At 40.4% G+C, this 26607-nt stretch overlaps 1 protein-coding gene across 1 annotated transcript in view; it reads right to left on the bottom strand.

Moving 5' to 3' along the window:
* LOC140726010 (uncharacterized) overlaps window positions 1–26607 on the bottom strand; it is a 529984-nt gene that overhangs the window by 450319 nt on the left and 53058 nt on the right. The window contains exons 2-3 of the mRNA XM_073041909.1: window positions 16977–17229; window positions 16649–16810 (exon numbers count right to left, since the gene is read on the bottom strand). Of these exons, the coding sequence (XP_072898010.1) occupies window positions 16649–16810; window positions 16977–17229 (415 nt within the window). The remainder of the gene's footprint in view (window positions 1–16648; window positions 16811–16976; window positions 17230–26607) is intronic.

Genomic DNA, 26607 nt, shown 5'->3' with positions numbered 1-26607 from the left:
AAAAACCTAGAGATCATCACAATGAACAGTATTGGAGGTCAGGACTGAACCAAGGTTGATGGAACTGCAAGATGGGGCTGAGCCACTGTGCCCCCCAGTGCTCCAAATGAAATAACGTCAACCATCCTTACTTCTCATAGTGTCTCTCAACATCATCAGGTGAATTCACAATGTCGGACTCTATGTCTGAGCTGAAGAACCACAGCTCCTCTTCACTAGCATCCTTGTTTAGTTCCGCAATCCACCATTTCCATGTTGTTTGACCGGCATCTCAGTCTGGACTAGTAGAGCCTTCCTCCAGCAAAATACATGGAAGATAGAAGTGCAAACACGAGGAAATCTGCAGATGCTGGAAATTCAAACAACAACACACAAAATGCTGGTGGAACACAGCAGGCCAGGCAGCATCTATAAGGAGAAGCACTGTCGACGTTTCGGGTTGAGACCCTTCATCAGGACTAACTGAAAGGAAAGATACTAAGAGATTTGAAAGTAGTGGCGGGAGGGGGAAATGCGGAATGATAGAAGACCGGAGGGAGTGGGATGAAGCTAAGAGCTGGAAAGGTGATTGGCGAAAGTGATACAGACCTGGAGAAGGGAAAGGATCATGGGACGGGAGGACTCGGGCGAAATAAAGTGGGGGGGAGAAGCACCAGAGGGAGATGGAGAACAGGCAGAGTGATGGGCAGAGAGAGAAAAAAACTAAATATATCAGGGATGGGGTAAGAAGGGGAGGAGGGGCATTAACGGAAGTTAGAGAAGTTAATGTTCATGCCATCAGGTTGGAGGCTACCCAGACGGTATATAAGGTGTTGTTCCTCCAACCTGAGTGTGGCATCATCTTGACAAATTTGAGGGCAGGATGAAAGTTGGAGGCAAAGTTAATGAAGTCAACGAGCTTAGCATGTGTGCAGGAGGCAGCGCCAATGCAATTGACGATGTAGCGAAGGAAAAGAGGGGGACGGATACCCGTACAGACTTGGAACATGGACTGTTCCACAAAGCCAACAAAAAGGCTTCATCAAGATGAAGCCACACTCAGGTTGGAGGAACAACACCTTATATACCATCTGGGTAGCCTCCAACCCTTCTCCAGCTCTGTATCCCTTTTGCCAATCACCTTTCCAGCTCTTAGTTTCATCCCACCCCCTCCGGTCTTCTTCTATCATTTCGCATTTCCCCCTCTCCGCACTACTTTCAAATCTCTTAGTATCTTTCCTTTCAGTTAGTCCTGATGAAGGGTCTCGGCCTGAAACGTCGACGGTGCTTCTCCTTATAGATGCTGCCTGGCCTGCTGTGTTCCACCAGCATTGTGTGTGTGTTGTTTGGAAGATAGAAGTAATTGCTTTAGGATTCCACAACAAACTACATTTCTTAACAGCCAAATCCATCACTGTTCAGACTTCATTTCTACACCCATCCATTAATTGTCTTCAGATTTCAATAATATCACCTCTTATTCTTTTAAATTCCAGTAAGCACAGGCCCAACTAGCTCAACTTTCCTTCAGTCATCAACCCATCACCCTATGAGTCATTCTAATGAAACATCCCAGCACTACTGCTAAAGCAAGGGATCCTTCCTTAAATTTTGCGGTCAAAAATATCCACAGTATTACATGTGTATTCTCAACAGCCTGCTAAGATGCATCAAAAAAACTCCAATCTGTAGGACACTGCCTGCAATATAAGCCACATTTTATTAACCTTGCTTATTTATTATCGTACATGCCAACTTTGAGTGTCATGCATCAAGGCTCTCAAACACCTATGCATAGAAATATTTGTAGTCTTGCTTCATTTCCATAGTAATTTTCTATTTAATTCTTCCTTCAAAACTGGATGAAGATATATTTTCCCATATTATACATTATCCGCTAACTTCTTACCTATTTCCTTAATCTATCCCTTTACAGGCTCTTCATGTTCCCTTCAACTTGCTAAGCAGCCTATTTTTGTATTTTTGCAAGACAGAAAAAGACCTCGTGGTAAACTGCAAACCACACAACTGCACTGTTAAATGAAAATAAAACTGCAAATGCTGAAGAGTTAGAATAACTGTTCTGAAAAAGGATCTTCAAACTGAAACATTAACGCCTTTCCTAAATATGGCCTGCCCTGCTGAATAATTGCAGCATTTTCTGTTTTTATATTACAACTGCCTCACAGGTAGATAGGGTAGTTAAGAAAGCTTATGGGGTGTCAGCTTTCATAAGTCGAGGGATAGAGTTTAAGGTAATGATGCAGCTCTATAAAACTCAGGTTAGGCTACACTTGGGAGTACTGTGACCAGTTCTGGTTGCCTCACTCTTGGAAGGATGTGGAAGCACTGGAAAGGGTACAGAAGAGATTTACCAGGATGCTGCCTGGTTTAGAGAGTATGCATTATGATCAGAGATTAAGGCAGCTAGGGCTTTACTCTTTGGAGAGAAGGATGATGAGAGGAGACATGATAGAGGTGTACAAGATATTAAGAGGAATAGACAGAGTGGACAGCCAGTGCCTCTTCCCCAGGGCACCACTGCTCAATACAAGAGGACATGGCTTTCAGGTAAGGGGTGGGAAGTTCAAAGGGGATATTAGAGGAAGATTTTTTTTTTACTCAGAGAGTGGTTGGTGTGTGGAATGCACTGCCCGAGTCAGTGGTGGAGGCAGATACACTAGAGAAATTTAAGAGACTACTGGACAGGTATATGGAGGAATTTAATGTGGGAGGTTATATGGGAGACAGGGTTTAAGGGTCAGCACAACATTGTGGGCAGAAGGGCCTGTACTGTGCTGTACTATTCTATGTTCTATGTAACTGCACTATTATGTGTGGGTGCATGTTCTGACAGTAAATATCTTGAATGTCCCATGGACTTTCTCTTCATTTGTCCTGATATGTTATGAATGTTAAATATTAGAAAAGCTACTAGCAAAACAGCTTATGGATTTTCTTTATTTCGAAGTTCAAGGTAAATTTTATTACCAAAGTGCATATATGTCACCATATACAACCCTGAGATTCATTGCCCTGTTGGCATACTCAACAAATTAATAGAATAGCAACTATAACAGGATCAATCAAAGATCAACCAGAGTGCAGAAGACAACAGACTGTGCAAATGCAAATAAATGCTAAGAACATGTGAAAATGAGATAGAGTCCTTAAAGTGAGATAATTGGTGGTAGGAACATTTCAATGATGGGGCAAGCGAGTGTAGTTACCCTCTTTATTTCAAGAGCCTGAGAGTTGGGGTACCAACCATTCTTGAACCTGGTGGTGCAAGTCCTGAGGATCTTGTACCTTCTACCTGATGGCAACAGTGAGAAGAGATCAATAGGAATGTGAATAATAATCCAATAGCGACTTGCTTAACAATGTAAGTATTTGTGCAAAACCTAAATCTGCAGTTTTGATTACTACTGAATATTCATTTTAGAGAGAACAGTTAACTATAGTTTTACTTTCTAATAAAATTAAGGATACAAAGGAAATCAAAAGGGAGCAATGTAAGCTATTAAGAGAGTTGGTGCAACATAATGTCTACTTGGGAGGAAAGACCACATAACGAGAGCAGAGCACAACGCCAGAATCTGGATCCAGGAATACAAACAGATCATGTTCTACAGAAGATAAAATGAGTGGCTATCAGAGTAAATCCACATTATGATTTCACCATGCTGATACTACATTGCATTTTCGTTTGAGATTTAAAGCATTTTTCTATTCTTTAACACACTTTCTACAAGCAAGCAGCTTAGATTGAAAATGCTTCACCCAGAACTGGCACAGATCACAAACAGAATTATTAATATTCTAAACCTATTCTTAATGAGCTATTAAAATATCTTCAGAAGGTATTTTGAGCAATTTTAAGTAATGTAGCCCACCTCTGATGCTTCCAGCACTGAAACTGGAAATAATGATAGGTTGGACTGTGTGTAGCTACACATCCCTCATTGCTCACAATATAATTAAATGTACATACAAAAGTACCCTCAGGTAGGATGAAGTTAATAATTCCACTGTCATAAACACATAGATAATGAAATAATTCAGAAAAAAATCCTGCAGACCAACAAATGATTAACTTGTGCATTCAATTTCACTTCACAGCAACTTGAAAATTGTATCTTGTTTGTGAACATGGTGTTTCAGTGTCCTGTGCCATTTCCATTTGCAGGTACAGGAAAACAATTTTCATACAGAAGCCAGGGTACATGATTTACCAATATTTTGCATGGTTATACATTTTAACTACATGTAACTTAGTTTAGAAGTTGAGTACAAAGCATGAAATTACTCACACAATGTTTTATGATTAACTCGAGTTTAAGACTATAACCCTAGAACATCTTAACACCAAAGATACACACATCAGGATGTTCTCTATCAACTACAGTTCAGCATTCAATTACCATCATACCCCCAAAACTAATCAATAAGTTTTAAGACCTTGGCCTTAATACCACCTTGTGCAATTGGATCCTGGATTTCCTCACTGGCAGACCCCATGGTCTCCATCAGCACAGCTGTACCACAAGTCTGTGTGCTTAGTCCCCTGCTCTACTTGCTTTACCTTTATGACAGTGAGGCCAAGCACAGCTCCAATGTCATATTCAAGTTTGCTGATGACACCATTGTCTTAGGCTGAATCAAAGATGATGATGAATCAACATACAGGAGGAAGACTGAAAATCTGATTGAGTGATACCATAACAACATTTTATTCATTGTCAGCAAGAACAAGGAGCTGATTATTCATGGACTTCAGGAGAAGGAAACCAGAGTTCTATGAGCCAGTCTTAGTCAGAAAATCAGAGGAGGAGGAGAGGGCTAGCAATTTTAAATTCTTAGGTGTTATTACTTTGGACAACCTGTCCTGGGCTCAGCAATTAAGTGCAATTATGAAGAAAACACAGCAGTGCCTCTGCTTCCTTAGGAGTTTGTGAAGATTTGGCATGACATCTAAAACTTTCGCAAACTTCTATAAATGTGTTGTGGAAGGTATATTGACCATTTGCATCACAGTCTGGTATGGAAACACTAATGCCCATCAACAGAAAATCCTACAAAAAGTAGTGGATCTGGCCCAGTTCATCACGGGTAAAGTCCTCCCAACCAGTGAGCACTTCTACATGAAATGCTGACATAGGAAAGCAGCATCCATCATCAGGAACCCCACCACCCAGGACATGCTCCCTTCTCACTGCTATCATCAAGAAGAATGTACAAGAGCCTCAGGTCTCACACCACCAGGATTAGGAACAGTTACTACCCCTCAACCATCAAGGATAACTTTACTTGGCCCATGTCTGAAATGCTCCCACAACCAAGGGATTTAATTCCAATGACTCTTCATCTCATGTTCTGAATATTTCTTGCGTATTTATTTATTATTACTATTATTTCCTTTTTATTGTATTTGCAAATTTGTAGTTTTCTGCACTCTGGGTCTTTCACTGATTCTGTTATGGTTATTATTCTATAGATTTATTGAGTATGCCCACAAGAAAATGAATCCCAGGGTTGTATATGGTAACATATATGTACTTTGATAATAAAATTTACCTTGAGTATCAGAGAAAATTTGGGCTATTCATTTGTAAAGTGATGGTTGTTGGTTGGAATCCCTATGGGAAGTAGTAATGCGATTGAGAATGCTAGCATGGGCGTTAAAATGAACTTCCTGCGTCGGTTGGAACAGTGGTGCTGTGTAAATGTCTGGAGAAAGGTTCAGAATACTTACACCCTTCCTGTCACCTACAAAACAAAGAAATCTTGGTGCTCAATGTGCTGCATTGAATTAGTATTCATATTCTGTGGCATACTCCCCAATAACAGTGCAAACAGATACAAGTGATAAGAAGGCCAGCATCCTTGCATTGGGACTCATTTTTTCTGGCCAAAGCTTACACTACTATCGAGTTGCACCATCTTGCTGCAGCAATATCAATGGCACTGCATTCTGATTGGTATCACTGTTGTACGTCTATGAGCTCCTCATGCTCAGAAGCACACAATTCAAATGTGCATTTTGCTCCAAATTTCATGTTTCAAAGACAATTTCACATTTCAATTTAATTACTAAGTGCAAGAGCTTACAGTACATAAATGAATTTGCAGACAAATTTGCCTGGTTATCTTTCTGTGACATCTGCATGTCAGTGGTTGTGCTGCAGTTTTGTCTTATTTAATGTAGTAATTGTCAAACCTGTAATATTTTTATGTAATACTTTACACATGATGTCTGTAGATGGCACTGTGCTCTAGTATATTATCACAATTATGACTGTGATAATGTGGCTGTAGCACAATTCATTCCTGCATCCATTCTTGAGGTGAATGCTGAATGTATGAACTTATGCTGAATAAACATTAAAAATTGCTCGTTAACTGTAAGCTTGTCTTTAAATTATATAAATTTAGGCTATAAATACTTAACTATATTTGCAAAGATTCTGTATTACATATTTTAAACATGTATTAGTCAACATTTCACTACACTACTGCTTTTTTCCTGTACTGAAATCTGCTATGTTTTGTAACTCCATAACATAAAACTAATTCAAAGCAAAAGCATGGAGCCAGGAATGCCCGTCTTAGTTTTGTTTTTACGTTTAGCGGGACATGCACTTATGACACAGTGGTGTGATGATGTACAGTATGCCATTCACCTACTTTTACACATGACCCATAATGAAATATTTAAATGAATAAGAATGCTTAACCAAATATATTTACTATATTACCCAAATATTACAGAAATATTAAATATACAACACTCTGCTTAGCAATAAGCTCCAACTTAATATAGAAAGTATCTCAACACACAAAGTACACTATAATACACATACTATATGGACATCCACAGCATAGTAAATGTTAAATTGTCCCATTCAGGCCTAAAGATTTAATCAATGTGGAGAATTTCTGACCAGGGAGGACACTCTGCTTGGCAGGTGAGACTTGTGGCTATGAAATAGTCTTAGGTTTTGGGGCCTCCTCCATGGTGGATGTAGGGTTCAACTATGGAACTGCAGAAAGTGGTTCTGACAACTCTGAACACTTCCCTTCTCTAACAATTAACTCTAACAAGGCAATGTGGGCTGTTCCCAGCAATGAAGAGGCATTGCTCTTAGCATCTCTGGACATGTTGGCATCCTGAACAGTGCACGCCAAACTGCTCAATCTGCTGATCTATCCCAAGCCACCAGGCAAAGCTTAAAGCCAACACTTTCATTTTGAGCATGCCTAGATGATCAGCATGTAGCTCCTCCAACACTTCAGCTCTCAGCTTGGATGGTACAACATCTCTCAATCCCCACACAAGACAAGTTCATTCCAGTGCTGATAAAACTGGGAGAACTAGAACTTCTGCTGCACATCCTTGCCATTTTGGCTTGCCATGTAACAGGGAGAAATATTAAGGAGACTTGTGATTTGCACTGGGAAAAATACATCAAGAGGATTGTGCACTTTTGTCAATTTTTCAGGTAATTCCTTTTCCAAGAGAGAACAAGATAATCCATCAGCATTTCCATGACTAGCTGTCCTCTGGAATTCGATCCTGTAATTGTCTCCTTCAAGAAACAGAGCTCATCTCTGAATCTGTGCTGCTACTGTCAGTGGAACCACCCTTCTGTGGACTGAAAATGGACACTAGTGGTTGATGATGAGTAACAAGGGTAAACTCTCTCCCATACAAGTACTGGTTGAAATGTTTTACATACCAAACCAGACCAAAGGCCTTTCTCTCAATCTGTGCATTATTTTTCTCTGCAGCAGTAAGGGAACGTGATGTAAAGGCTATGGGGTGTTCTCTTCCATCCCTCATAACATGAGACATGATTGCACCTATACCATAAGGCGAAGCATCACAGGAACGCTTCACTAGATGATGTGGATCATAATGTGTGAGTACAGTGTTGGACATCACCATTTCCTTTACCCTTTGGATAGCCACCTCACCATACTTTGTCCATTGCCATTTAAGCCTGCTCTGTAGTTACGAGTTCAAAGGATGGAGCACAGTAGCCAGGTTTGGCAGGAACCTACTTTAGTAATCGATGAATCCTAAAAAGGACAATTTTGACATAGCCTTTGGCCTTGAGGTATCCACACTGCTTGAATTTTCACAGCCACTTGAGTAATTCTTCTGCATCAATAGTGTGACCACAGAAAGTGAAGCTCAGTTTAAAGAATTCAGAGTTGTCATGCACTTTTTAAAATCAGGCACAAAACTTTCCATTTGCAAAAGAGATACTAATATAGTGTTGCTGTGTAAAGGAGAGATCACTTCCCCAGTGTTACCATGGATTCTGTTCCCAGTGGTCCTATTATATGCAAACCAAAATAACGTCTTCCTTCTTTATCTAACATTGCACTACAATATATTGTCATGTAACAACTGACTCCATCACCATGCAACTCCAGCAAGTGCTATGTGGTGAAACAAAAATCTATTGTAACACAGGGCAGACACTTGTAAACACTTTTTCACTCTGCCCAGTTTCAGTTCAGGGAAATTGTACTGCCCTTTCATGCAACCCCATGGTAACTAATTAAAAACCAGGATTAAAAGCTATTTGTTTCAATAACTGCATCCTTCTCTAAATTTACAATCTTGTTCTGCCCACCTCACTACTTTTAAATCTAAAACACTGAGTACATCCCTAATAGTTTTGACTAAAGGAAATGGAAATTCATATTTAAACCTAGATTACACATTGCATTGAAAAATAGAAGTGTATGATTGGGAAAAAATGCGCTGATTTTAAGCAGCTTCAAGTTAATTTGGAATGAACTGTCACTTATAAGGTTCACTATTTGTGAAATGTCAACACCACTTCAGCAGAAGTGACAGAGCAGGCCAAGTGGTGTCTGAGTTCCTTCACTAATATTGCCAAAATTTTCTTTAAAAAATTTGTGGTATCTATGGCCTGTCCATTGCACCAGGAAGAATTTCCATTGACTATAATTCCTTGACTTGTCTTAATCTTTCAATTGAATATGGAACATGTACTGTCCCAGGGTTATTTGGCTCAATACTAACCTGGTATAGAATCATTATAAATCCCTGCCCTTCCTTCCACCTCTCATACCCTTGGGCCAAGAGCATCCAGTTGCTAAACTTCAGTCTTTACCAAACTCTCACCCAGCCACTGCTTGTGAAAGAGACTAGTAGTAGATGGTCAGGTGGCTCACAACATAAGAAGCCACTGGTAGTTCCAAAGGGAGGGCCATTCCGAAGTAAGTTTGTGTATTGCTGCAGTCGGGCAGTCAGTGTGGAGCCAGAACTGTTCCCTTCTGACTGTCAGGTTCTGGTCATTGGATATTTTCTAGACTGGCAACAAGCCTCTGATAGGAAGTCAAGCAATAAAGCAAAAATTAATTTCATAATAATCTCATAAAGGCAACCTCCATGGAGATTCAAGATAAGGATGTGTTATCTGATTGTTTGCAACCTACTCCCCCCCCCCATTGACAGACCAAGCAAAAAGGTTAAAACTATCTATATAAACAATAAACCTTTTAAACCTAACCGATTTCCGCAAATTAATCCTATACCCATGCCACTGTAGTAGGGAAAATAAAACTAAGATAGAGAACAGCACCACCTACAAATCAAGATCAGGGACTGCAGGATTCAAGGGAAATCTTTAAATATCAGAACCCAGGGGTAGGGACAGAATGAAGATTTCAAAAACACCAAGGCAAGACTGTCAATGTAATTTTTTTTAGAACTATAATTCAGTACTATTTTGATCATGCATTCATTATATTTAATGCATGCCGGCATCACTGATGGACAGAAATAACACAGAATAGCTATTCACTCTTACATCTTTATGGAGTCAGCGACAAACAGCACATTAAAGTTTTCTTCGGCCCATGAAATTCTTGAAGTACCTATTTATATTAAACCCACTCCCAAACATTTGATTCATGTTTACTTTACCTTGGTAATTCAAGTGCTCATCAGGATCCTCTTGAACATTATGAGTAGCTTCTCTGATAATGCATTCCAGATTGCAACCAACCATCAGGTGCAAAGAAAACCTTCCTCCGCTTTTCTCTAAACCTTTTAGCCCTACTTTACAACTATGTCCTTCAGCCTTTGACAGCTCTGACAAGAAGAAATGTTTATTATGTACTACCCATGCCTTTCATAACTTTGCATATCCCTAATCAGCTCCCTTCATTGCCGCCTCCTCCTCTGTAGCAAAAATATTCCATCACCCTAGTCAATCTCCTTTGCATCCTCTACAGTGCAATCATATCCTTCTTTCAGTGTGCAGACCAGAACTACACACAATCAGTTGTAGCCTGATCAGTGCTTCATAGAGCTGAACCAAAAACTCCCTGCATTTATATTCTATTCTCCAGTTAATGAAGATAACCATCCAATATGGCCTCTTCTCTGTCTTCTTGTGCTGTCAACTTCAGTAATCTTTGTTCTTTACCCCAATGCCTGCTTGTCCTGAATTCCCTAGGACCCTGCCACAGTGGTAACATATCGTCCTCTTCTACACCTTCTCAGCCTTATCTCATACCTATTAGGAAACACTTCTTTGTGTCAGAGGTGTTAAACACCAAACTGTGTACTTTCAAGGTGAGGATTAATTGGTTAAGAGGAATCCAAGAAAGATACTTTTTTACCTAGAGGCTCAAAACAATCTGGATTGCATCAGAGAAGTGATGGAGGCAGCTCTCACAACATTTAAGAGCATCTCACTGAGCACTTGAATTGCCATGGCAAGGTAACTCACCAATCAAGTGCTGATAAATGGGATTAATGGTGCTTGTGGCTTTATGTCATTGTCTTGATCAAGGTAGCAGTTGATCAGTATTAATCAATAATTTAGGACTATCTTCCTTATCAACACTACCATCAATTTATGTCATAGTAAATTTTTTATATATACACACACACACATACATACACACATTACCATCTACTACTCCAAGTTTCATTTTCTTGCAGGCATTTACAAGCAAAGAAAATAAAATAGAATTTATGAACACTAAATAAACAAAGACAAACAACTAATGTGCAAAAGATGACAAACTGCAAATAAAAATATATAATACTGAGATGTTTGTGCTATTAAGGTATTTTATTCAAATGGCACAAAGGTATGTTTACTTGTTTGTATGTCAGAACCTCAAATGCCTTCTGGGATTCCTTATTCTGGATAGTATTGTTTCCTTTTGAACCTGTCTGCATATTTCTGATGGTTCTTATACATTTCTAAGAAACATTTGAATTCTGAGTCACTAAACTTCTATCAAGAAGCAAGAAAAGCAAAAAAAAAACAAAGACCAGAGAAACAGCACGTTGTCCTCAATTCTGAGAAAATGTCAGAGGAAAAATTTCTACCAGGGGAAAACTTGACCGGTTCTAATTCCTCCAAACCTCTGACATTCAAGCATACTGGACTGCCTTTCCTCTCCAGATTCCAAGTAGAGTTTTGCTCCTGTCTTCCTGCTTTGCCTCTTCAGAGAAACACACACAAAATGGCCAGCATCTATGGGGGCGGGTGGGGGAATAAACAGTTGATGTGCCCTTCTGAAAAATGCAGTAGCAAAGCAACCAGGCCAAGGTTTATATGGTGAAGAGGGCATGGGATCATGACATAGAGCAAACAATGGATGTATAAGGTGCCAGAATAAGAGAAAATTAAAGAGATGGGAGGGGGAGGGGGGAAGGAGAGAGGATTGGGGGAAATGAGAACTATCATGGTAAAATTTATTTAATTTCTTTGCTGATATACAGCACACAATAGGCCCTTCTAGACACACTGCCCAGCAATCCCCCAATTTAATTCTAATCACAGGACAATTTACAATGATCAATTAATCCAGTAACCGGTACATCTTTGGACTGTGGGAGGAAGCAAAAACACCCAAAGGAAACCCACATAGTAACAGACAGAACGTATAAAGTCCTTACAGGTAGCTGGAGGAACTGAACCTGGATAATCTGTACTGTAAAGCTTTGTGCTAAACACTACCTCTCACCCGACCACCCGTAAGATAAATAAATGTTCTGAACATGTATATCACAAATGTCTCTAGGTTAGTTGATGCAAAAAAAACTTTGAGGCAATAAACAATGAAGAAAAAATAAACATTAAAAGATGTACAATAAAGAGGTATATTTAAAGAAAGGTCACGGACTGTTCATAAGTTGCAGGTAGCAGCTATAGGGGCTAATTTATTCACAGAGTTCCACAAACGGTTAAGTTAATTCGATATTCTAGATATCTAGTTTAGGAGAGCTGCTTGAGATTTCCCAGCTCCACCTTGAATATTGAAAAGGATTTGTTTTACACCCAATTGAACAAACAATTGCACCCCTGGTAGCAAACCTTGGGTAAAAAAGGCTTCTTTGACAATGATGCATATCTAGTTTCTGTGCTGAAGCCTCTATAGATAATGTATTCAGTTCCCTGGGGTGGTGTTTGAATTCACAACGTGAAAGTCAGCACGAATGCTGACATAATTGCAGGTGCTATAAAAGCAAGTGGGGTCAAAGCATAACTCCATTGGTAAACTGATGGAAACTACTTGCAACAGAGGTCAGGAATCAGGTCAAACTTTTATTTGGAAATTCCTGTAGGTAATAGGTAATAGCAAGGGCTGGATTTCTTCTTGTCCCACATAAAGACACCACATAATCAGGAAAGATTCTCAAAGCTTCACAAGAACCTAAATTCAAGAAGAATTAGACCAGTCACCTATTCATGTTTCCTCTGCAATTCAGTAAAATCACAACTGACTTTCTAATCAAACTTCCTGCTCCCAACCCCGAGAAGGCCATAAAGTGACACTTGAAATTATTTTCCTGAATGGTGGTCTTAAAATGGCATTCAGAAGGGAAAAAGTAGCATCTTCTGAAGGAAAAAGGAATTCATGCCATAGTGATTGGGTAAATGTTGAAAGCTATGATACAATTCCCTTCCCAATCTCCACCCCCTTCACTTCATGCTCAAGCAAAATGACATACTTCGGGGAAAAGGAGATGGATGAAGTAGGCACAATGCGCATGTGATATTATATGGATCCCACCACTGCCTGAACAAGATACTGCATCATGCTGGAGGACACTGGGATCATGGCCTGCCCTAGACTAGAGGGCTTCTCAGTTGTACCTTCCACACCCAAGAGCTTTACCAATAGCAAAAGCAGCATAGGAGCTCCACCACCTATGGATTATTCTTCAAGTATTTGAAAATACCTCGTTTTTCATTTGTATTGGCTAAATCCTGGAGCTCTCTAAACAACATTGTGGAGATACCTTCAATGGGAGGTTCAAGGAAACCATGCCTTGAACTCCATGAGCAAATTTTTTAAAAACACTGCTTAACCATTATATGCAAAGCACATTATTGCATTTATAGCAACTGAAAAAAATAAATATCTGTGTTGGTATATTTTAAGATACCAGTCTGGTTTTGCCTGAGCTAGAATTTAAAGATACACACTATTGCCCTTGGGAGAAGTGCAATGTAACTGGGAGAGCCATACAAGGTGACATTGACGATGCTCTTTCATATATCTGCAAACAAATTTGCTTTGTTTGATGCAAAGTCTTAAGAATTTTTTTAAAAAAGGACAACAGAACCTGAAAACAAAATGGAGGTGAAAAGTTAATTTGTAACATTTACTGCAGGGGTTGGCAAAGGAGAGTCTGTACATAAGGTGTCTTCACAAGAAATAATAAAGTAGTGGTGGTTGGGGCTGTGGAGGGGTGGGTTAGTGGGTGGAGGTGTTGATCAGCCATTTTGCTTGGGGAACATAACTGTCCAGGTGTGGATGCTACATAGTCTCCCTCCAAATGGGAGTGGACAAATAGTCCACAAGCAGATGTGTGCTCATGTTATGATGTTTTAAGTCATGTTACAGTGTTTTAAATGCTTTCACAAAAGATCTTCATAATTGATTCCAGCATTTTTCAAACTAGTGATTTAAGAGTAACTGGGCAGTAATTCTCTCTCCCTTCTAAGAGAAATGTTTGCTACTTCCCATTCTGCAGGAAAGATTCCACAATTATAATATTTTTGAAGGTATAATTATTTCCATATCCACAGCATCTATTACCTTTACAATTTTGGGATGCAGGTCATCAGATCCTTGAGATTTCTCAGCTTTATTGACATGCTAGGCAGATTTTATTAACTTACATTTTATTTCCTTGTCTTTACTGGACCCTTGCTTCTCCAGTGCTTCTAGGGCATTTCTCAAATCGTTTGAGAAGACAGTCACAAAGTTTTTGTTTAGTCCATCTGTTTTATCCTTATTCACTCTCCATTCTCTGTAAAGAACCCGCTGACATGCCTTCTTTTCAGATTTATACATTTATTCCCTTGGTGTCAGTTTTGATTTTCCTTACATTTTGAGAAAATATTGGAAATATAAAATCTGACACTGAGATATGTTCACTCACATATTCTAAATTTTCCTGTAGTCCACAGTTTTTCCTTTTCCCTACAAGTATATTTGCTGTAAATCATGCATTATTTCTTCACATGCTAGCCACTACTTGTCATACTTTTTAATGTATTTTCTCAGCCAACCTTCCCAGATTTAAGTTTCATTTTTGATTGAAAATCCTGCTTTCATATTGAACTACTTTAGTTGTAAAACCGATATAAAATTTTAGAATGTTATGGTATTCTTTCACATGATTAATTAACTCTTTTTGTTGCATAATTCAAGATTGCAAATAGCTTGCTACCTAGTTGTTTCCCCAGCATGTTGATATGGAAATCCATCCGGTACATGTTTTAGCAATTTTTCCTCAACATTGCTGGTACTGGCCTGATTTCGCCAGCCTTTATATAGATTTACATTCCTCAATGCTCAGCTAATCAAATTTGATAATGAACAAACAATAAAGAAAGAGTATACCACTAATACCTATCATCTCTCTCTTCCCTTTCTTCCATGGTCCTCTGTCCTCTCCTATCAGATTCTCCCTTCTCCAGCCCTTTATCTCTTTCCCTGATCTCTACTTCTCCTATCTCCTGCCACCTTGTATTTCTTCCTTCCTTCCCTCCACCTTCTTACTCTGAATTCTCCTTTTCCTTTCCAGTCCTGATGAACAGTCTTAGCCCAAAGCGTCAACTGTGTCTTTTCCAGATGCTGCCTGGCCTGCTCAGTCCCTCCAGCATTTTGTATGTTACCAATAACAGACTGTAATTATTTGTGAACTTATATTTGATGGTTTAAAAAATTACAATGAAGTCAGTAATACAGATAATGTATCAGTTTTTCAGTTCAGAAACATTAAATGGTTCTTCCTCCACACACATGTTAACCTGAGTTTATTTTGTCAACATTTTCAGGGTTATTTTTGTGTTTTTCACATTCATGGTGCTTTGAATTGTTTAATTGTATATTTTCACCAGTTTGTTAGCCTTGGTATTGCTTGATATTTAACAAAATAATAAACAAAGACATTGAAAAACAAGAGTTTGCTTTTTTTTTGCTGGAGGGAAGTATGAACTTCTGCAATTATTTTACTTGGGGTAAAAACATTTTTTCTGTCCAATTAACCTCGATCTTGGTAATTCTTGACAGATAATTAGTCAGTAAAATCAAGCGATCTACCTTATCATAATAAAAAAGTACTAATTTAATACATACTGGATCCGGTTGTGGATATGGACAGTCTTTGATCTTGCTGTACGTCCCTAATTGCGATGTACTGATTATTGCCCACCCACTTACATGCATCACACCAACAAACGAACGCTCATATTTACACACAACTATGCTGCACTCAAGAAATTATTGCAGTTTTCCCACAAAGTGGTGCTCAGAAATGAGTGCCACTTAGCCGGAGGTGATGCTCCTCTCCCTCGTACGGGATTATTTTCTGTTATTGCTTTCCACTGACTCATAACATCTGCAAAAGCAAATCCGCACGCACCCCTCTTGAGTAGTTAATATGTTCAGTCAGATCGTCACGCCGTACCTGAATTTCCTTCAACCACCTCTTGCACAGTAGCGAACACCATACCACTAATAGTTACTTTAGCAAAGAGCTTCCCAGACAGACCACTTAGCCTCGTTTATTAATTTCAATCCAAATGTCGAGTGAAAACTGATGAGTGCCCTAACAATCGACTGAAAGTAACCCAAGGTGCCCAGGGTCAAGTGATGCCGAGCACTCGGGAATTCAAACGGCCTTGGTCCGACCAGTCCCAATACCTCCATCTGGATTTTCACTTTGCCTACTTGCTCAAATCGAACACAGTGCCTTCCAAGACACCTCTACCAACATCAATCCGGGCTCCTAATGTACACAGACTTATATTTATCGGTTAAGTTAACTGTACCACAAACTATTCGCGAAACCCTTCAGATTTCGATATCCAACAAAGTCACTTTCTAACGCGTTCACTCCCACAGAAGGTAAAGTTGCATGAAAGAAAATGCAGTCAGCGCCTCTTGCCCACCCTCCGACGCCCCCGAGTTTGCAAACACCGCAGCCAGGTGAAGGGAGTGAGCCACCGATCGCCCCGAGTTTAGCCTGGGCTCGGCGGGAGGGCGCTCGGAACCGCTCGCTCACACACCTCTCTCCTGCTCCAACCACCCCGGGCAACAACACAAGGCTGCACTCGGAAAGCAACAACAGTAAACAGGTACCTACGTCTCGAAATTTGTTCCAATGCCCTGGCTCCTTGTCATACTGTGAGACGGTGGTCAGCCATTGTTTATCATCCAGAAAATTGCCGTTGTCCGCTGTAGCTCGCTGTCTGCCTTCTATTTGCAGAAAGGCTACAGCAACAACACAGAGCAAGACCTTTAGCATCTGCAAACGAGGAGAGAATTTGTTTAAAAGAAATACATCAGTTCAGGAGGTGGAGGGGGCGTTTTCGTGAGAGTGCAACTGTAAAAAATATAATAAATAGTGTTCGTGTTCTTTAAAAAAATAAAAGAGTGAATGTTGAGGAAAGGATGTGCGAGCTTCACCTTGCCTTTCGCTGCAGCTGCTGTGAGCTCGGTGCAGCCTCAAGCTTCTCTCGATGCGCACGCGACTGGCGGGCGGGCGGGCGCGCGCCTCTTGTGCGTGAGCACTGGCGGCCGCGGTAGGTCGGCGCGTTCCCGACAAAGGCGCGAGCACAACCTGGAACCCAGCGAGGACGAGGACAGGTTCGCTGCCCCAGATTCGCTGGATGGATGTTATTTGGGCCTTCGCTTAATCGGGACAGCCAAATATTTGGGACAAGTCTTCAAGAAGAAAAACATCTTATTTTATTTGGAACACCATTCCGCTTAATTGAGATAGTAGACTGTTGCCTAACATTATCCAACTAGGGTCATTCGCGTCCACGTCGTGTGATCGTTAGACACAACACTGTGCTTAGAGCAATTGATTTTTAAACAGCGTCACTTGCGTGTTTGTGTTCAAAAAGCAGTGATTTTCGTCACTAATGGAGAGTAATAAAGAACTCATAAGGAGTAATTCAGAACTGTTTTGTTCACTGCTGTTTCAAGCATTCAGGCATGGAAATGCCAATAATTGTCGAGTGAAAATGAAACGATTTCATTAGTTCAACAAGTTAGGACCAACAAATAATTTGAAGGTATCGAAAATCATCTTAAATGTTACAATGAAAATTAAAATTTACATAATGCAGTAATGAAACACACTGCTTCAAGGCAGTCAATTAACCAGAATTCACTGTATTGTGTTTGTATTTAATAATTGGCTGGAACAATACCTATTTGTACTACCTACTGAAGTGTAATTCCAAACTCTGCTCATTGACACTGACTCCACTCAGGCTAAAGAACATTTAGTAAATTTCCTGAGATTAAGGGTAGGAGGAAATTGCAGCATCCTTCTTAATGAATGAAGCAATGTAGCTATTTAAATTTTTTGTTAAATTTCTTAAAATATCTTTCTTCTCTGTGCAAAGGGATGTGGACAGATTTTATAGTCTTATTGTGTTGATGATCAATTGTGAGCTTAAACAAGCGGACTAAAGTGAGATAGAGCCGAATTTGATACCCAAATGTTGTTACTTGACCCACTAAGGGCATATAGTGTCATGCCTGCACATGCAGGCTCTTCCCAGTCTCCACCTAGTAAACAGGAATCACCTGCCACTTATTTCCAATTCATCACCTGCAGCCTATTTAAACCCAGCTCTCATCCACAATTCTAGTTCACTCATTGAACCAGGTAGTCTCAACCAGTTGGTTTCAGTTACCTTGTTGCCCATTATGATTAGTTTCTGTTCTCTCTTGTTTTGTGCCCCCCCCCCATGGCTTGTTATTTTGTAGTTTATTAGTAAAATATTGTTTACTTCTAAAGGTCTCTGCAGCACTGCTGTGGGTTCAAGCCTCCTCTACGTTTTCTGACAGGATGAGTTGACCCAGCAGAGTTGTCAGCCTTGACACAGCAGCCCCAATTACAGTCAACCTCCTCCCTCAGGGGCCCGGATTCTCCAACTTGATGCTGAGGTGATCCGGGGTTTTGACCACCCGGGAAGTGGAAGGGTGCAGCAGATCTTATACATAGCCTGCGTCAAGGCCCCGACTCAGTGCTAGATTAATCCATGGAATTTGGCAGTGTGCCTGGAATGCAGAAGTGTTGCTGGCCCAGTAGCATCACAGCCTCTTGGAGTGCTTGAAAAACTAGCCATCTATCCGGATATGCCTACTGATGTTGAAATCCATGTCACTGAATTGATAAGCATATTATGGAACAACCCTTCAGATCATAAGCCAAGATCCTCTTCCCTGGTGAATAATGAAGCAAAGTATTCATTAAGTACCTCCGCTATCACCTCTGACTCCATGCACACATTTGCACTAAATACTGCACCTGATTGCTCCTATTTTCACATGAAAGAGGTTTCTGCTCTGAGTTGAACTATCCCACAATTGACACACATACTCTTCTGCTGCAGGCATGTAACCCTTTGAAGTGCTTCATAGCTACCAACCACCACTGTTTCCCATGAGGGTCCCATCCACCAGAGCCCTGGTTCACTGCTGCCAGAATGCTTGGGAGAGAGTGTGGAGGTTCATCCTAGCTGTCAACTGCACCTACTGCCACCGGGCCAACCACTGGTGGTACCCAGCCAGACTATGCCATCCTGGGGTCTGTGCCTTGCTCTCCACCTGAGATCTGTCCCTGCACAACTCCCACAAGCTCTCACCCTGGTTCATTGGTCACTTCAATATTACCCATCACATCAATCCAGCCACTTACCATCTCCAGCCATCACCATCCCTTAGGATCACACCTATCTTCTATATACTGCCTCAAGCCCATCGTTCAGGGACCACTCACCCTACCCGAGCCGGCACCTCTGGGATCTGACGGTGGAAGGTGGTCTGGTGAACGTGTTTTGCCGGTTGATGGATACACGTCATTGTGGACAGACTGTCCAGTACCTGGTCAACTGAGAAGGGTACGGCCTGGAGGAGAGATCTTGGGTGCTATCTAGATACATGCTGGATCCATCGCTCATTAAGACATTCCACTGGGCCCATCTAGATTACCCTGGGTTGTCGGAAGCCGGCCGTAGGTACCGGTGCTAGTCCTGTCAGGCCTGCACATGCATAGTCCTCTCAGTCTCTACCCCGGGGAAGAGTAGTCAACTGCCACTCATTTCCAACTCGTGACCTATTTGAACCCACTCTGGTACACAGAATTTGTTCACTAATCAAACCAGCCAGGCTCCACTACTTGCTCCTAGCTTTCAGTTACCTTGTTGCCTGTTGTGATTAGTACATGTTCTCTTGTTTTTTGGCCCCTCTTGCATTTTATTGGCAAAGTATCATTTACTGCAAAACCATCTTGACTGCTCTGCTCCAGCATCCTCTGCAATGTTAGTTTTAAATTAATTACAAAAAGTGCAGAAAATAACATCTCCGTTTCACTCCCACCTCTTGACAATATCCTTTAAGATTAATCACTGATGATGAACCCAAAGAAAGCCACTACAAAGGAAACCACTATACGTTCCAGTTTCTTCTTTAATGCGCTACTTTTTAATTGTCACGCATGTTCTTCAGATGGTTCAAAATTAATTGTAAAAAGTCGCGATTGTTGAGATTTTGAAACAAGGGTCGAGCATATGCGGTCATCTGTTGGGGTCCGGGAGTAATTAAGCACATTTCGACATTCCCGTTAAGTATATCATCAAAACGAGTCAATTTTATGATTACACTCATATGTGCGAAACTGTCTTTGCTAAAGTGCACAACACTCGCAGAACTCATCTTAAATAATAAGTATTAACGTTTTACTGTAAGATTTAATTATCGTCGCTTATGCTGAATTTGTTTTGCTAACTCAAACGTCTAACTTAAGTAATTACAGGATTGGCGGGGGCTGTTCCCTTTGACGATCCAGTTCAGTGGCTCCTCTGGCTGTAGTTGCGGATTTGCGACCAGCTGCAGCGTGGCCTATTTTACAAAGCGGCATTGCTCACTCCCGCTACCCTACAACTTTAATTGAGATCGACAAGACGCGCAAATAAAGGAATCCTTCACCACAACTTTCCAGTAGCAGATAATAGTGTAAGCAATGTGATCAGGAATAGGCCGGTGAAGTCTTTAAGCCTACTTCGACATTCGACAAAACCATAGCTGATCCGCTCTTTGCCTCCACTGACCTGGCGATTTCAACCCTATTTCCGCTTTGGATATGTTCGTTTGCAGTTCCACAGTGAATTTCAAATTCACCTTCCTTTGTAGAAATCCATCCCACACAGACGATCGATCCCTCATTCAGCAACAATGTTCTAGAATCTCCCAGGCCGAATGTGAAGCATGTACTGACTTTAAACTACCTGAAATTTGTTTCAAATTCTGTGCATTCATGCAGGTGACATTTTGCTGGAGTCTAAACAATATAACTTCATCTAAATCTTGAGATCTTATTTGACTTTAAAAATGTGTGTAACTAAGACACCGGCGTATTGCCGTGTTAAAATAAATCGTAGTGATTTCAAAGGTGAATACTGTTGTTGACATGTTTTCACGCTGGGGACTGTGTTGCAGATTTCTGGGAGTGAGACCTGTTGATGGATAAATAGAAGATAGCAGCAAATGCGCAGTGACTGTGACGTCAGCCAGCAATAAAATCCCTCCTGGAATTTCTAATGCGAACCAGTGTCTGTATCAACTCCACAGACCTCGGGAATGCGATGAATTCATCTCAAATAGTTAATAATACGTGTCTGCCCGAGAAATTAAATTACCCGACCGTAACAGTGCGATGAACTAAAACGAGTGTGCAGTTTCCGAATGATCGCACTTAGAGATTATTCACACCTACATTGCAAAGGAGCTGCTTTAAAAATATATTTCGCTAACGTCCAAAGCTTGCAAAGGCGTGTTGCCAGCTCAAATATTAAAGACACACTGGAAATCCGTTAGCGACAGGAGGTATTTGTTCACACTCAATACCCCAGCCACATCAATCAGCCTCCCAAATTGTGCAAGCGGCGTGATGATAGCTTCCCGCTGGTCATTCGGGGCACAGCGATCACAGCAGGTATAGGAACACCCGCTCAACAGAGCGCTCACCCCGCTGTTTTCCAAACTATGCTTATCAAAACACAACAGCTACAACTTAAATGATTGGACATGAGGTCAAAATCAGCGACTGCCACTTTGTTTCTCAAATTGATGCTCAACAATTGCACGCTCCAGAGAACGGTAATGCCTAAACTATCTAATGTAACGTAAGGACGAGGCTACCTGACTTCGCAAAGCAGTTGGTGCGTTCGGAATCACCACGGCGGCGCTAAGGTCCATGAGCGCCTCCCTGCGGCAATTACCTCCTTACCAAAACTGCGGCCGTTTCAGATCTCCAGCGCGATTTCAAGACGGTTCAATTCTTTTATTTTCTATTTTTAAGCTGTATGACATTAACTTTTCTTAATACGTGCAAACGGCAGTAACACGTGTTTCTTACGGTGACCTTTCGTGGGCCAGGGGAAATGAAGTTTCCATTCATAAATTCAAAACCAGAATATCCATGTTTTTATTCAATTTTTAATACCACGTGGATATCCTATTTATTTCCGAAATAAGCAGCCTGATGTTTTAACAGAAGTGTTCTGAAATCTGTTATTAGTGACAATTTATTGTGTTTCGGGGATCAGTGAATCCTTAGCCCGACAGAGTTAAATTGTCACTAGTTTGAATTCCTAAGATATACAAATAGCCAATATAAGATTGCTGGAGAAATGAAGCATACTCTCTAACTCTTTGGTAACCCTTCCAAACTATACACATACAATCTACATTCATGTATTATCGCTAATGATACATACAAAATGCTAGAAAAAAAACTCAGCAGACCACGCCGGGGACATCTGTGGAAAAGAGTACAGTCCACGTGATTGGTCTCAGCCAACTCTTTTCAACTTACCCTGCCTGGCCAGCTGAGTTCCTCCAGCATTTTGTGTGTGTGTGTTATTTGCATTTCCAGCATCTGGAGATTTTTCTCTTATTTGTAGCTAATGATATAAATGTATTTTACTTTAGTAATTTATTCCTTTAGGGTGACAACCTGCAAAGTCAGAACAGTTGCAGTCAGGTAATTTTACAAAGAAACATAAAACTAGTTACAAATGAATTTTCATAAAGTAATACAACATGGAATAGGCATGGACCCCATGACATCCATAAGACACCCATTTACACTAATCCTTTTGTTCTCACATTCTCCAACTCCTGCCAGGTTCTGCCATTTAGACACTACCCATCATTAGGATAGGGCAGAAAACTGGTACAACTCAGAGAAGTCCATGTGGTTACAAGGGGAACATGCAAAATCCATACAGACAGCACCAGATATCAGGATTGAACCCTCAGCACTGGCTCTGAAGCTGCTTTGTCCATTTGATTCATGTACACTTGATCTAAACCCTGATTTGTCATTTGGGTATACTGAAAGGATATTTTTCATCTCTTGCTAACTACTCATGGCTTTGTTACTTCTCAGCTTAACTTTTAACGTTGCTCTTGTACCTGTGACTCCTCCAAAACTGGAGGTTTTCCGAAATATTCCAATCTATATCCCAACTCATACCATGGCCATTCATCTATCAACCCTATGCTTATTAACCTAATCTACTAACTTGTTCCAGTAACACCTCCATTTAGAATGTTTCAATATTGTAATCAAACTCTTGTGTTCATCTTCAGAACCTCCATAACCTACAACTTGCATCTCTACACCTCTGATCTGGGCTTCTCCTGCACCCTTACGTTTCATTGCTCTGCCTTTTGCGGCCAGGTCTTTTCTCAAAGTCCTGGAATTTACTCTACACCATTCTGCCCTTGCATTTTATATTCCTTAAAATATAGTTACTTAACTAGTAATTTGGTGTAATTTCTATAACTTGCTGATTATAGAAAAACGTCCAGATTTTAAGACAGCCTGAAATTTAGCAAGTTCTCTATGTACCTAGAACGTGGTCATGCAAATACAATTTTACAGTACAATGTAAAATGAGGTAATCAATTGTTACTTTTCTAAGAAAAATAAAAGATATGCTGCACGGACAGCTGGTGCTGATGCGTGGATAAAGTTGTTTATCTTGTGGACAACTGAACAACTATGGATTTGCAAAATCCTTAGTTGCAAAATTTTACCACATTCCCCACGATTTGAAATAAATATAAGCACAGGCAAAGCCGGTGGGGTGCTGTGTGCGGCAGAGTGAAGCCATTCCCCTGAGCTCTAATTTAAGTTTGCTGGGTTCCCTGCCAAAGCCTGAAGCTATAGGACTGTTGTTATAGCTCTGTGCCCAAGAGTAAAATACAGTCACCATTCCCCCAGACTACACCACCTCAAGAAAAATAATATTTTTAAAAAAGCAATCATAGATGTCATTTAATAAAAATACATAGCAGAGGAAACCAAGAAAGAAGGCATATATAAATTTAAATCTCAACTAATGAAAAATACTCTATAAAATAATCAGCAACAATATACAGTATAGCTCTAATTAAATATTTTTTTCATAAGCATCCTGTCATGGCTTATGAAATACCTGCTAGGCTCCTGTGACTTATTAAACAAGTTTTTTTTTCCTGTCATGTGGTTCTGTTCTAATTACCTTTAAACTATTGTCTTTGGTTACAAATGTTACTATCACTAGATCATGTTTTTCCTTATATTTATTCCATCTCTGTTATAACAATTTGCTGAACCTTCATTGCTCAATAGAACCAGGACCGATATCCTTGTAGGAAGTTTAAACGGTATATCAGATAGAGTTCAAACTATCTTGGCAGGGGAATGGGAGTCTGACAGCAGTGAGAGAGTCAAGATTGGAAGTAGATTGTAAAGAGTCTGGAGAGCAAAATATTAAAATTTGAGAGTAGAGGAGGAGAAGGCCAGATGAGAAAATGGTTATATTCCAATGGAAGAAGTCTTAGAAATAAATGTGATTAACAAAGGACTCAAAGATATGTGGGAGTATGATATTGTGCCATTACTGAAATATGGCTCATTAAAGAGCATTTTAACTGGCTGCATCACTGTCTGGTTTGGGGGAAGCTACTGCACAGGATTGAAATAAGATGCAGAGAGTTGTAAACTTAGTCAGCTCCATCATGAGCCTCTGAAGCATCCAGAACATCTTCAAGGAGCGATGCTTCAAAAAGGTGGCATCCATCATTAAGGATCCTCATCATCAGGTCATGCCTTGTTCTCGTTGCTACCATCAGGAAAGAGGTACAGAAGCCTGGTGGTACACACTCAACAATTCAGGAAAGCCTCTTCCCCTCTGCCATCTGACTTCTGAATGGACATCGAACCCATGACCAGCACCTCACTACTTTTTTATTTCTATTTTTGCTTGACTTATTTAACTATTCAACATAAATACTTACTGTAATTTGTTTTCTCTGTTATTATATATTGCTACCACAATGACAACAAATTTCATGATATATGCCAGTGATTCTGAGAAAAGGAATGGTAGCTTGCCATTCCTGATTACTGTAACAATATTAGCAAAGTAACAATTACAGCTGTAAGGGAAAAAATCAACAAAGGGACAATACAGGTTGAACTGAGGAACTGAAGTGGGCCAGTCACATTGCTGGGAATACATTGCAGGCACTGAACAACTGGACAAAGCTAGAAGAGCAAATATTTAAGACTATTACTCAGAAGACAAGATATCAAGGCAGTAATGGTAGAGTATTTCAAGCAGTCTAACATGGATCAGGACAGTAGCTTAAAAGGCGTAGAAGGTGCAGAGTTCTTGATCTGCTCTCAGAACAACTCTTTTAGTCAGTATAGACAATAAACCATAAGACATAGGAGCATAATAAGACCATTTGCCCCATCAAGATAATTCTGCCATTCAATCATGGCTAATCCTTTTCTCCCCTCCTCCACTCCACTCCCCGGCCTTCTCTCAGTAATTTTTGATGCCATGCCAATCAAGAATCTATTAATTTCCATCTTAAATACACCCAATGACCTGGCCTCCATAGGTGCTTTTGTTAATAAATTCCACAAATTCAACACCTTGTGGCTAAAGCAGTTTCTCTGCATCTCTGTTTTAAATGGATACCCCTCTATCCTGAGGCTGTACCCTCTTGTCCTAGACTCCCCAGCCATGGGAAACATCCTTTCCACATCTACTCTGTCTAAGGCTTTCAACATTCAAAAGGTTTCAATGAGATCCCCCCCTCATCCTTCTAAATTCCTGTGAGTACAGTCCCAGAGCTATCAGAAGTTCCTCATAACACTTTCACCCTTGCGAACCTCCTCTGAACCCTCTCCAATGCCAGCACATCTTTTTTTAGATGTGTAGCCCAAAACTGTTCACAATACTCAAGATGAGGCCTTACCTGTGTCTTATAAAGCCTCAGCATCACATCCCTGTTCTTATGTTCTTTTGAAACGAATGCTAACATTACATTTACCTCTTCACCAATGGCTCAATGTGCAAGTTAGTCTTCAGGGTGTTCTGTCAAGTCCCTTTGCATCACAGATTTTTGTATTTTCTGCCCATTTAGAAAATAATCTGCACATATATTGTTTTCTACCTAAGTGCATGGCCATGCATTTTCCAACATTGTATTTCATTTGCTGTGGTTTAGGAGTACAAGTAATTGGGTGTTCACCTCGACAACAGACTTGATTCGAAAACTAACACCAAAGCTGCTTACAAGAAGGGAATGAACAGACTCTATTTTCTCAGAACACTGAGATCCTTCAATGTGTGCAGCAGAATGTTGGAGATCTTTTACCAGTCTGTTGTAGCAAGTGCAATCTTCTTTGCAGCTTTATGTTAGGGGAGCATAATCGGTGCTGGTGATGTAAAAAGACTAAATAAACTCATCAAAAAGGCTCAATCCGTTCTTGACTACAACCTGGACTCTTAAGTTAGTGGTGGGGAGGAGGTGACTAAACAAACAGTTAACTGTTATGGACAATCTGGCACATCTTCTCCATGACCATGAATAAGCAGTGGAGCACCCTTTCTAACAGGCTCATTCAGTTCCACTGTCACAAGGATCATTGCAGAAAATCTTTCCTACCAAATGCAATAAGCATATACAACAGTTCATCTCCATGCGACAGGAGAACACACATCACAGTACAATAGT

The sequence above is a fragment of the Hemitrygon akajei genome, chromosome 4 (genome assembly GCF_048418815.1).
Source record: "Hemitrygon akajei chromosome 4, sHemAka1.3, whole genome shotgun sequence".
Lineage (NCBI taxonomy): Eukaryota > Metazoa > Chordata > Chondrichthyes > Myliobatiformes > Dasyatidae > Hemitrygon > Hemitrygon akajei.
Note: the sequence above shows the minus strand (reverse complement) of the source record. Positions and strands in the feature narration are given on the sequence as shown.